This window comes from Tasmannia lanceolata, unplaced genomic scaffold (assembly GCF_043159265.1).
Source record: "Tasmannia lanceolata isolate RefF3 unplaced genomic scaffold, GAP_Taslan_0.1 ptg000008l, whole genome shotgun sequence".
NCBI lineage: Eukaryota > Viridiplantae > Streptophyta > Magnoliopsida > Canellales > Winteraceae > Tasmannia > Tasmannia lanceolata.
This window is the reverse complement of record NW_027518685.1, coordinates 13,845,250-13,857,630: the sequence shown is the minus strand read 5'-3', so window position 1 is coordinate 13,857,630 and position 12,381 is coordinate 13,845,250. Positions and strand designations below refer to the sequence as shown.

Below are 12,381 nucleotides of genomic sequence, written 5' to 3'. Positions count from 1 at the left end.
AAACCGACACCAACCCAGCTCTACCCATACTCATTTGGAAAAATGGGTTAGACAGGTTGGGTCAGGGTTCGTTAGAATTGGATGTGGATTGGTCTGGAATCGACCATGCTCAACACGAGGCTCGGGTTAGCCGAACCAGATCCAATCATGACAAATTTTACTTGAAATTGATTTTTCCAAAAAATGTATTTTTTGTGTAAAAATTATTCCGGATGAAACTTCTTTCAACTAGTTGTTTAAGATTATGAGGACCGGTTGTCAATCCAAAACCAATTGTTGGCCTCGAGATTGGCTCCTATGTACCCATAATTTTTAGACCAATAATTAGTTTGGGCACACAAATTGCTTTTCATCATCTTAAACGGTCATGGCCTTAGTGCTGGGGTAAATTCTAGCAACCAATCGATAACTCACATCTATCACTTGAGGACTCCAAGGCGGTAGGATAAAAGGATAATTTTGCCATGCTAGAAGCCGAAACCATATAAATTGCAGTTTCCTTAGCAGGATGAACTTAGAAACCGATATTCCAAGAAAGAAACTTTGAATGGCGTTGGGGGTAAAATCGGTATATCCGGTACCGACCCTAACACCAACTTTAAATACAAAACATGCTCATCATAAGCCCATGGAAAGGAACTATCAATGCCGACCCAATCTTCTCCCAACATCGTACCGAAGCTACATCCCACATCATCAGTACAGACTCTCCGGAAAATGAGACACAACAGAGGAAATCCCTCCACCAAGCGAAAAAACCCAATTGACCGTTACACCAAACCCGCCTCCCACGTCAAATAGAGGAATCAAAGGTTCCCTCCAAGACCACCCCCCCCCCCCAACTCCGCCTGGGTATTCAGAAAATCATGCTCCCACGATTGTAACCGCTGCCCATTCCGTCCCACGTGGCAAAATTAAGGGCACGACTAGCGTTGTGGGCATCACGGATCTCCTCTCCTATAAAAGGACGTCCACACACTCGAGCAAAATCAACCTAAATTCTCTCCACCTTACTGGTAATGTGCCTTGGCTCCCACACCTTCTCATTGTCCTCCTGTATGTGTTGCCCATCTGAAACTCGAGTGACGAAGTGGCCGCCCAGAGCCACAATTCCGGGCCCACCGACGCTTTGTCTGTGAGTGCAGGATCAGAAGCTCTACCAAGTTAGTACGTGTAACCGGACTTTGGGCAACTTCTGAGATTCCTTCATGGCTGATGGCTATGCTCTGTAGAGGGGGGACGAACTTTGAGGTGCACATCTTTAACTCTCATTCTAGAGCTCTCCTTTTATCGGATAGCCTAGCTTGTATTGTCGCCATGTCTAACTTAGGCATCATAGAGTCTCCCATAGTCTAACTCCGATCGTCTTTCCGCGTCCTCATGTGGTTGCAGGTCATCATTCCTGGACCAATTAAACACGGTTCATCGTTCAAGAAACTGGCCCAGATTTCAGCGGCAATAGTTAGAAGGCTCAACAATCGTTTTTCAATGAAAAAATTAATATTGCCGCACATGCTCTTAACGAAATTTATTGGGAATGTTGCCTTTTCTCTCATTCACTATTTCTTCCACTCTCTCTCTTCCTACCTATCTCATCTCTCTGTATTGGTAACCACACTCCCTCCTTATTGCTCTACTCTTACAGTCTATGCTACGCAACTAAACACTACTCACCACTATGCTTTGAGGTAATTTCATAGAAATCCAATTCTCGTCCCCCTCCCATCACTACTTATTCCACTGTTCTCCTAGGTAACAACTTTCTCATCAAAACGAGCATTTTAGTTTTTTTCTTCTACTTATAACGTTTTCTTCTAATGACTTTGTACTATTAATTGAGCTGCGAATGTCATTTCCTCCAAGAAAAGAAATGGGAGATGATATGCTCTACCCATTTTTCTTACTTGGGACAGCCCCGGCGTAAAAGAGTACTCACAAGAAAGAGTGTCAACAGATCCGGTTCGGATCAGATCCACCTATGTTTCTGTCTCAGTCACCTATTAATATCTCCATCGGATCGGATTCATAGTATTATTCGTATTCTACTTCATATGTCTAGGTACAATCCATTTCAAATCGGTCGCCTACCGGAGTGTTCCAGTAGGTCATACTAACATTTTAGACGGTTAAAATTCTTGAAGAGGACGAATGCAAACGTGCCTAATAGCTGCAAGGGTGAGCCACAACGGAGACAAAACTGTGGTGGTTAGAGAAGATAAAAATTTGTATGACTTGAGAGAGAATGAAAAAATACTAAAAATTCATTCGAAAAACTACACGTGACTTGTTTTACTGAAATACCCCTAAACAGATACTTAAAGTCATAAAAATTAGAGGCCATTTTTGTAAAATAGTATAATAAATTTGGGTTTAAGACTGTCCCATGGGCTTTTCTTGGTTGTATGGATTTAATCGGTAATAATTATGGATCATATGGGTCGCAAACTATCGTGTCTACATCCTGTACGTTTCGGTTCGGATTATGATTTTTATCGGACCGTCCAGGTTCATTGACACCCCAGACATAATTCATGGGTTTAAATTTCATCCGAAATCTGATGGTTGGGTCGCAGCCATGGTTTTAAATTTCGGCCGAAATCCGGATTTCGGTGGGGACCGAAACCGAAATTTGGAAATTTCGCAAACTGGAATCCAAATTTCGGTTTCGGTGACGGCACAACTATATCCTAGGGGCTCTCCCAAGAAAAAAAAAGGGGCGAATATATCACTTGCACCCAAAAAGGGTTGCGTATTCGTGTCTGTTTGTCTGCTTGTTCCTTTTCTGTTTCTATGAAAGGACTTTCTCCTCCCTTCATCCCACTCGTTTTCGTCCCTCCCTCCTTCGAAAATTTGATGTCGCGCCCTAGACAGACTTTCGAGTGACCATCTCGTAAAATCCTCCGTAGAAAGTTGAATACGGAATTCTGTATAGCGCTTCGAAACCTTAGATGCGAAAAATCTCCGGCCCGTAATTCTCCCGTTTACCGTTGCGATAAGCTGGAACAAGTTGAGTGTATAAAGGCGTTCGAGACCTTATATGAAATTATTGGGCCTGTAAATCTCCCGTTGCGATGAGCGGGAACGAATTCCGATTCTTCCTTTCTTGCGACATAAATCTGCCCGTGACCTTTCGCATTGAGCGATTAGAAGGGAATTTGCCTCCACTTCCTGAAACAGGTAATTTATCCATTCTAGGGTTTATGGTTGCAATTGATGGGGTTTCGTGCTAAGGGATTAGGGTTTTTGTATGTTGTTGCACATGAATTTTGAACTGTAATGTCTTCCCCCCCCCCCCCCCCCCCCCCCCCTAAATTGTCTATCCATTCTAGGGTTTTTGTTTGCAATTGATGGGGTTTTGTGGCTTTGAGCGTTGAAAAGAAATAGAATTATCTACTTTTTTCTGCGTGCTAAGGGATTAGGATTTTTGCAAGTTGTTGCTGATGAAATTTGAACTGTAATTTGAAGTGCTGAAGGGTTCTAAATAACCTCCACAGCTATTGCATTATAAAATGATTTGTGGTTCGGAAAAGAATTCAATGGTAGGAGAACATTTTGCTTTGGTTTTGCACCTTTGATCCAAAACGCATATTTGAAAAAGTTTCTTTATGATCATATACTGTAAATTAATAAAATGCAGAATGATAACATGATATTTATTTGTTTAAGAGTTCTCTCGAGATGTAGTGACGGGACCCACGCACTGGATGTCCGTTAAATCCAGACCATTCATCTATGGGCTGCACCGTGCAGATGCTACATCTCCAAAATTTCGCTGGTCGGATAATCCTATCAATCTGGTCGATGATGGTGTTTTAATTGGCTGTTAAGAAATTTCGAGCAGCAATCCATGTCTTAGTTGTATAGCAATTCATGTCTAATTCGTCTGGTCAGATGGTTGGGATAGTCTGATGAATGTCTTAGATTGAAATTCCATTTCAATGTTTTATTTTCCAGTAACAGTTTATGTTTTTGGTGCGTTGGGTTCCTGTGAAAATCTTGTTTCTTTATCAATCTTGTTCAGATTTGGTCTATCACCTGTTCTTTAGTGAAGTCATAATTATATTTGTTTGTTATTATTTTACTTATTACGGCATTGCTCTGGTAACTGCAGAATCACAACTACACTTTTTGTTCAGTATGTGTATCATGCTCACAACTCATTTTAACTATCCTGCAGAAGTTTATTCTTCCGCTGAGAACAGAAAAGCGGAGCTATATGTTGAGTGTGCATTGTACATTGATGGTGCTCCATTTGGGCTTTCGATGAGAACAAGGCTAGTTCTGGATAGCTTATGTATACTGGACATGTTCTTCCTTTCTTTTTTAGTTTCTTTAGATGATTATTTTCTGAGATTTCATCAACTTGCCTATATATCAGGCTGGAATCTACAGGACCAACCTATTGCTGGAACGAGCTCATCACACTCAGTACAAAATATCGAGACTTGACAGCTCATGCACAACTTGCACTAACTGTAAGTTAAGAGAGGCTAGCTCTAAAATATATTTTGTTGTGATTCACTGACATTCTTAGATAGCTGATGTAATCTATTTCAGATATCATCTTTTGGATTTTTGTTAGAGTTTGTACACTCCTGTTTGATGATCTTAATGTTACAGTTTTAGCTCTAACTGAATATCTTTGGATATGCTATCGACAATTCTTTTGAATTTTCCACTGGGAGGTCTTATTAGGCAATGACTTATGCCGTGAAAACCCAAAGTATAGTTGAATCTTTGGTGGCACTTGAGAAAACAGTAAACATTATCAGCAGTAGGGCCATAAGGTTGTTTGAAATGGTTTCTTTTATTGATTCCATACTAGATTCAATTGTCCTCGCTTGGTTAATCCAGAGAACCTTGAGGAGCTAAATGAGTTAGGGGGCATAAGGATGTTTGAAATGGTTTCTTTTATGGATTCCATACTAGATTCAATTGTCCTGGTCCTGGCTCAGTGCAAACCCTAGGTTAATCCAAAGTATCTTGAGGAGCTAAATGAGTTAGTCTTCCAATTAAGATAGTCCAAAGTCCAAACTAATCCCAATAATCATACCAAGCATTCAAGAAGTAATCCAATTCGGTTATGCTCCGTTTGGTTGCCGGAATTTTTTTGATTCTTGGGACTTTTGTGGAATTTCCGGAGGAAACCCATGTTTGGTTGGTGGGCCCAAAATAATCCCAGGAACCAAAATAACCCCGCACGAAACCCCAGGAAGGAAAAAAAAAATACTCCCTGGAACCAAAAATAAGCTTGCAGAAGAATTTTCTTCTTCCCAACAGTTCAAGCAACCAAACAAAGCATTTTTTTTCCCCACCATAGTCCGGTCAACCAAACATGGGGTTTTATTTTACCGGGATACTTCCAGGGAGTTTTTTTTCCCACCAATCTCCCAGGAAGTTTTTTGTTCCACAAAAATCCCAAGAACCAAAAAAATTCCGGCAACCAAACGGAGCATTAAGGAGCTTACTTCAAGTTAACATTTTAGATAACACAACTATAAACTTGTAATCTATTCAAACACGCATTGCAACAGTAGCTCACACCAAAGGCAAACAATATATATGGGATGCAAGTATGAATGATTTGTATACAAACTGAAAATAATGAATGTGTAAACTCTAGGGCCCAAATAACCACCTACCTAAGGTAATCAGTCTCAAGCAAGGTTTTAAATTTCAGTTTCGGTCATGAGTGAAACAAAAACATTTGATTTCGGTACGAATTTTTGGGTTGAAATCTTGTAAAATCACAGAAACATTTATGCCTAAATCTTGTAACATTTTGGTTTAAGTATGAAATTTGTTCTCATAAAACTTTGAAGCCGACAACCAAATTCAGTTAAGATTCTCCACTGCATCTTTTTTTTCAGAACTATCTTAAAGGAAACTTGTTATTCATGTCTCTTTTGCTAGTGGAGTTGATATTTGTTAGGATTTCTGTCGAAATGTCGATTCAACAGAAACTTTGCTATTTTTTTATCTAAAAAGTTTCGTTTTCACATATTTCGACGGAAACATTAACTAAATCCTGAAATTTGGGTGAAATCTGGTATTATTACGAATTCAAATGGATACCATTTCAGTAGCAGCCAAAATCGAAATATTCCGGCCGAAACGAAATGTCTAGGCCGAATTTTGAAATCATGATTTCTTGTGAAACCCATGGCCCATCTATGCCATCGAAATGTCAATATTATAAGTTCTAGATGGTAGCAGAGCGATGATGGTTTCATTAAAAAAACAAAGAGATGATGGTAATCTTTGTCTAATCTCCAAGGCGTTGACGGTGAACAACTCCAATCTTGAATCGGTCATATCGAGGAAATGTCGTCACTAGGCCCCATGCTATAGTAGTGTTCTCTCTGCAACTGATTAGCAACCAACTCTTACCTCTAGCTACTGCTTACATTCGCTCTAACACCTCTTGTTGTACCTCCTTAATGTCCCGAACGAAGTATTCAGCTACGGCACTACGTCTCCCATGGTTAGATAAAGGGGTACGATCTAGAAGTTATGGAATCGAATGACCATGAGTTGAGAGCGGGTAGTGGAACTATGCTAAGTGAACTCTGCCTGGCTAGACTTAAGTCCCATTGATGGTGTCTTTCACCATCTAAGCATCTCGACAAATTTTTTAGGTTGCAATTGACCACTTCTAGTTGTCCATCCTTCTAGTTCTAATTTCACTGCATAATATTCTCCATAAATCACTCAAGAATCTCGTAACTAGAAAAATCTTCATGAAATGAGACATCTCGGAGACCCTAACCATAATGGAAAAGATATAATCAATCCTAGTTATGGCCTTGGTCATAGATGCAATAACGAACTCGAATCTCGTAACGAACTGACTCGTCCTTACGAATGGGGAGCATTGGTCTTATTAGCTGTAGTCCAGATATGTGGAATCGATGTGCTTGACAACCTACTGACTCCGGAAACAACTGAGACTCCTAACTAGAAACTAAGATGACCGTAGACAATGGAAGCTGACACCGAATTGATATGGGACTGATCCGACAACCTAAAGACAACACTCAAGACTCGGTTCTTACTGAAAGATGCCCTAACTGACAAAAACGACTAAACTACTCCATGGGGAATTGGATCGAACACCTAGTGTGCGATAGATGAACAACCTAAGGCTATAACTAAGGGAATTCTATTGAGACTTTATCGAACACTCAGAGAGATAAAAGTGATGGAACCCAACAAGTAATATGAGCTCTGAGCTCTGATTCCAGTTTATTGCAAACCTAGTTTCATGAATCGAGTTTTGGGAATTTAGGTGCAGAAGAAATAGTTTCTAATTCAAATTAATAGTAACTTGGATTGCGTTTTTAACCAATATTTGGTGCAAAATTTTAATTTTTCACTCAAAAGAATAGACAAAAAAATGGTGTGCTTTGACCCTTCTCTGCACAGATTCCGAGGCTCCTTTTTAATTCTTTACGACTGTTTTTTGGAGCGACTTTTTGGCACTTCAAAAAATAAAAACTGATTTATTGGCCTCTCTCTCACATTTTGTCAACTTTCGACAAAACCAACCTATCAAAGCAGCTATGATTTTCCATAGTTCCAAGGCTTACCACCCAAAATGAGATATGTTCAGGGTATGAAGCGAGGGAAATAATTTGAGATAGATTAGGGTTAAGGTTGAAGGGAAAAGTCAAGCGAGATAGGGTAGGCTAACAAGAAAAGGAGTAATGGATTCGTACCCGGGATGACGTACGAGGCCTCGGGCGACTTCTTGCTGCGGGCGGTCTCTGAGGGGAAAAAGTGATAGGCTGATAGCTAGAGTTTAGAGGTAAGAGATTGATCTCAACCGGGAAAGAGGGAGATCAGGATCAACAGTGATCAAGATCAAGAAAAGAGGAAAGATAGGGGAGCAATATATGAACACAACTACGGGGGAAGTGGTTTATGAACCCAATCAGGTGTGTGTTGGGGGTGGGGGTGTTGGGTTTAAAACAAAAGGAAAGGGAGAAAAGAACGGGAAAAGAGAAATGTCACCGCAAAAAATGGTAGAAAAAAGAGGGGAGTGGGTGAAAAGAATGTAAGAAGGGCGAAGGATGGTGAGATGGGTGATAGAAGGTGGGGGGAGAAGGGAGAAAAGGGGAAAGATGGAAGGAGAGAAGGAGAGTTGAGGGAAGGTGGCATTGACATAGAACACAGAACGGTGATTGAAAATCACATACCTACGATGGATGAGGTGGTACACGGTTAAAATCTTGTCTAAGCATTCATCCAGCTAAGGCATATCCAGAATCACCCACTGCTTGTATGTAGGGACCGCTCTGGAATCTCTCATTGACGGCAAATACATGGACTTCATCGTGAACGCATGAGATGGGTGTCCATTTCTAGATGTGATTTTCAGATCCAGATCTCTTGATGTAAACAACTTCGAGCCCTACCACCATCTCTGCCACCCTATTCACCTCATGCTAAAAAAACACCCTCCTAAATGGTATGAACCAATGGCACAATCCCCTCCTTGATCATATAGGGATCCTAAAAAGTTGCGTCTTTAACCAGGATCATCCCGAAGAAGAGAGAGGATAGAGGATAGGTGGACTGATGGATGATCATCACACTGAATATCTATCCATAACCCTAATCTTTAATTACATCAAATCCAAAAAAACATGGAACCGTCTCGTTCCTTTATTGGGATCTGCTGATTTTACTTTTTGGGCTTTGCCAAACCGATCCTGTTTCCTGATTCTGCAAACCATGGTGCATGTATATATAGCTAGTTTCTTCTTCTTCTTTTTGTTTGTTTAATCCATAAGCATTTAATATACTTTATTGATATATTTTTTGAAATGTACATGCGCTTAAGTATTCCTAGCAATAGTTTTCTTGCATAAAATGACTCTATACATTTGAATATTTCCAGATTTGTTTGGATATAATTGGTACGCTTCATGAAAAATGAGGAAAGTCCATTAAGTTGGAGTAAATGAAAGTTTATGTTAACATGTTTGTAACTAGTGATTACTTTCCTTAATATTCTAATGCAATATTTGCCTTCATTTTTGTTATTTCAAATTTTTACTTTTTTTAGTTTGTCAATTTTATGCTAATAACTCTCTGATATTTTAATTTTAACCTAGGCAATGATCTGCTTATACTGTGTTTTTTACGTTATCATATGTATGTGAGAATTTAATTTAAATAAAGATGACATGTATATGTTAGAGTTGCTCGTGACTTCTTTGTTCGTCTGCATTGGATCCATCAACATTATCAACTTTTTGTCTGATATTTTGTCGTTCAGTTATTTCTAGATCACATTCCCTTCCAGTATGGAAACCTACATTTCTGTTTTCATACCAGCACTTGTCTTGTCTTAATTTTTTTTATATACTTTTTTTTTGACATAGGGTATCCCCACGCCATTTTAGCGTGGGACTAATCCCTATGGATGCATTTTTTTTGGTTATATACTTGCGGGAATCCATCTTCAATGTATGTGTTGAACATGCAGGTCTGGGATGTATCATGTGGGAAGGATGAGGGATTAATTGGTGGGGCCACCATTCTTCTATTTAACAGCAAGAAGCAACTTAAATCAGGGAAGCAAAATCTTAGGCTCTGGCGAGGGAAAGAAGCAGATGGATCATTTCCTACGACAACACCTGGAAAGGTTTCTGGTTAATCTTTGAATACTGTGTATGGTCCTTTATTTAAGTGTATTTCAGATAAGCAATTAAAAATGTTTCATCTCTCTGCCACAGCTTGACATGTTTTCTTCTCGAAATCAAGTTTCCCCATTTTATTTTAAGATCCTTTGGGTTCTTATATATGCTTATGTGTTTTAGCCTTCTATAGGTTCCTAGGCATGAGCGTGGAGAGATGGAGCGTTTGGCAAAGCTTCTTAATAAGTATGAGAGAGGACAGATTCAACGTATTGACTGGCTGGACAATCTCGCATTTAAATCTATGGAGAAGATCATGGAAAGAGAAAGCTCTAGATGTGGAAATTCTAACTTAAACCTTATTGTTGACTTCTGCAGTTTTGAGCACAGAGTTGTTTTCCAGGTTAGTTCATTCCCCATTTGAATTAATACATGTGTCATGTTTCTAGTTTAAGATTCCATGCAATATTATTAGTTTAGCGGATATTCCTTTGAATTTGATGAGTAATCTATATCTTTCCGTTGAAAGTTGAAACCATTCTACTTTCTCTTTCAGAACCAATTTATGTTACCCTTTCCTTTAACCTAAGGCTGTGTTTTGTTGCATTCCTTGATATGGAATCCCTGAGAAATGACGTGGCAAAAAAGAAAAAGAAAAGAAAAAGAAAATTATAAACATGGAAAAATGGGCGTTCTATGAGAAGGAAACCAAAAATGAAAGTCTTGGATTGTTGTCTTCTTCTTCTTCGTGCAATAGCAACAGTGAGCAATACAAAGGTCTCAAATCCAACACCGATTGTATCACCTCAATAATGGTATCTCCTCATCTTCCTGTCATGAAACCCCTTTGATGGGCATTAATCAAAACCCCTTTGCCATGAAATCCCCTTCTCATCTCCCTGCCATGAAAACCCTTTGATGGGCATCAATCAAAACCCCTTTGCCATGAAACCCCCACGTCATCTCCCTGCCATGAAACCCTTTGATGAGATTTAAGCAAAACCCCTTTTCCATGAAATCCCCTCATCTCCCTATCATGACACCCCTTACTATGAACCCCCTGCAATGAAACCTCTTTTATCTTGGCCAAACAAACCAAAGATGTGGTCCATGGAAGGGGTTTATGCTCTCCCTCTCCCACTCTCTTCTTGGCTGAGCAAACCAGAGATGCGGCCGAGAGAGAGAGAGAGAGAGAGAGAGAGAGAGAGAGAGAGAGAGAGAGAGAGAGAGAGAGAGAGTTAAGCGTTTCGATAGTTTTGGGTCTCAACCCACACGATTCCTTTGAGATTTTAGCCATTTCCTTTGCTGTGGGACAGAATTTCAAGCGTGGATTTTGACGTTACACATCAGCAAAATGGAATCCACGTAGGATCCTTAGATTTTCAAAATAGGGCAACAGAACGCTTGGAATTTTATCTTTTAGCAAAAAAGAACCTTTTTCCATTTCCTTTCCCGACAGAGTGGCGCAACAGAACACAGCCTAAAGGAAAACAAAATGTACCTGGTTGACGAACAATGTTCCATAAAAGATTTGTGGCTATGCATGCTGGTTAACTTTTTATGCTTATCTTGAAATCACCCAGAACTTAGTTGTGTTTGGATTACTTTTGTTGCCTTCTCCTAGAAGTTATGATTTCTTAATTTCTTAATTATGGAACCGCGTTCTTTTCTTTGCACCTGAAGTGGTTACTTCATGAATGTATAAAATCTGTCTTGGATACTAGGTCCAGGTTTCTTTTCTAATTGAACCTTCCTCTTGTGAGAGAATGCTATTTGTTATTGAAAGTTGTCATAGTGAGTCCATTGTAGCTGTTTATATATTTATTTTAATATTTTTTTGAAAGGAGCAAAAGTAATCTATTGAAAAGAGTGATAGCACCGGGACAGGGTTGGCGCGTCTGCTAGTATCATGGGTTTGCTCCCCATAGACGCGAGTTCGAGTCCCCTCGGAGTTACCCGATGCATGTGGTTTACGGGTGATTGCGTGCGTCCATAGGGATTAGTCCCGCCCTAAAAATGGCATGGGGATACCCTATGTCATCTGAGTGAAAGCAAATTTGGAAAAGGAAACGAGATGGCTCCAAGAAAAGCAAAGCAAGAGACAAACATAAGAGACAAAAGCATAAAAAAGAAAACAGAACAGTTTCAGGCTAGCAACCATTGCAAATGATTCAAATACGTCCCAATCATTAAAACAGTTCTACCAATACCATCTTTAGCTAAAGGATTCACCAAGTCCTTTTCATTTCTAGGGATTGCTTGAAGATGGGGTGAACATCCTTCCCAATTGAAGAATCTCTTAAGAGTAAGAGTCCCTTCCACCCAAGGAGTACCGGACATGGTCCTACACTCCTACTTGATAATTTGACTTCTGTTGTGGAGAGTACGTACACCAACTTCATTGGAAAGCACTCCCACTTCATTGGAAACTACTGATAGGGTTGGAGAAAATCTTGAGGCCTTCCTGTTACAATTCTCGGACACCTGTTTGATGCCTGTAGGCCCTGCGTTGCCTCTTGAACTGCAATCAAAGTTCAACTTAAGGGCATTAGCTAAAGCTGAGATTCCTTTGGCCACTGCCCTAGCCTTAGATGGGCATTTAAAATAAATCCGCTTTCACATCTGGAACAAGTTTCCAACTGATAGTCCCCAAAACTCCTTTCTAACAAGCACCCAAGACGACCTAGAAACAAAAAAACTATTCTCTGATTCCTCTCATTCCAAATCATCTGACGCA

The 12,381-nt window shown here is 39.8% G+C and overlaps 1 protein-coding gene across 3 annotated transcripts in view; it reads left to right on the top strand.

Annotated features, from left to right (window-relative positions):
• Positions 1–2,794: 2,794 nt before the first annotated feature.
• VPS34 (vacuolar protein sorting 34) overlaps positions 2,795–12,381 on the top strand; it is a 32,759-nt gene continuing 23,172 nt past the window's right edge. The window contains exons 1-5 of one of the 3 annotated variants that reach the window (XM_077388031.1): positions 2,795–3,177; positions 4,178–4,274; positions 4,379–4,475; positions 9,494–9,652; positions 9,838–10,047. In XM_077388031.1, the coding sequence (XP_077244146.1) occupies positions 3,072–3,177; positions 4,178–4,274; positions 4,379–4,475; positions 9,494–9,652; positions 9,838–10,047 (669 nt within the window). In that variant the 5' untranslated portion in view covers positions 2,795–3,071. Of the gene's footprint in view, positions 3,178–4,177; positions 4,275–4,378; positions 4,476–9,493; positions 9,653–9,827; positions 10,048–12,381 lie in introns of those variants that run through there. The other 2 variants (XM_077388030.1, XM_077388032.1) reach the window with 2 other exon arrangements.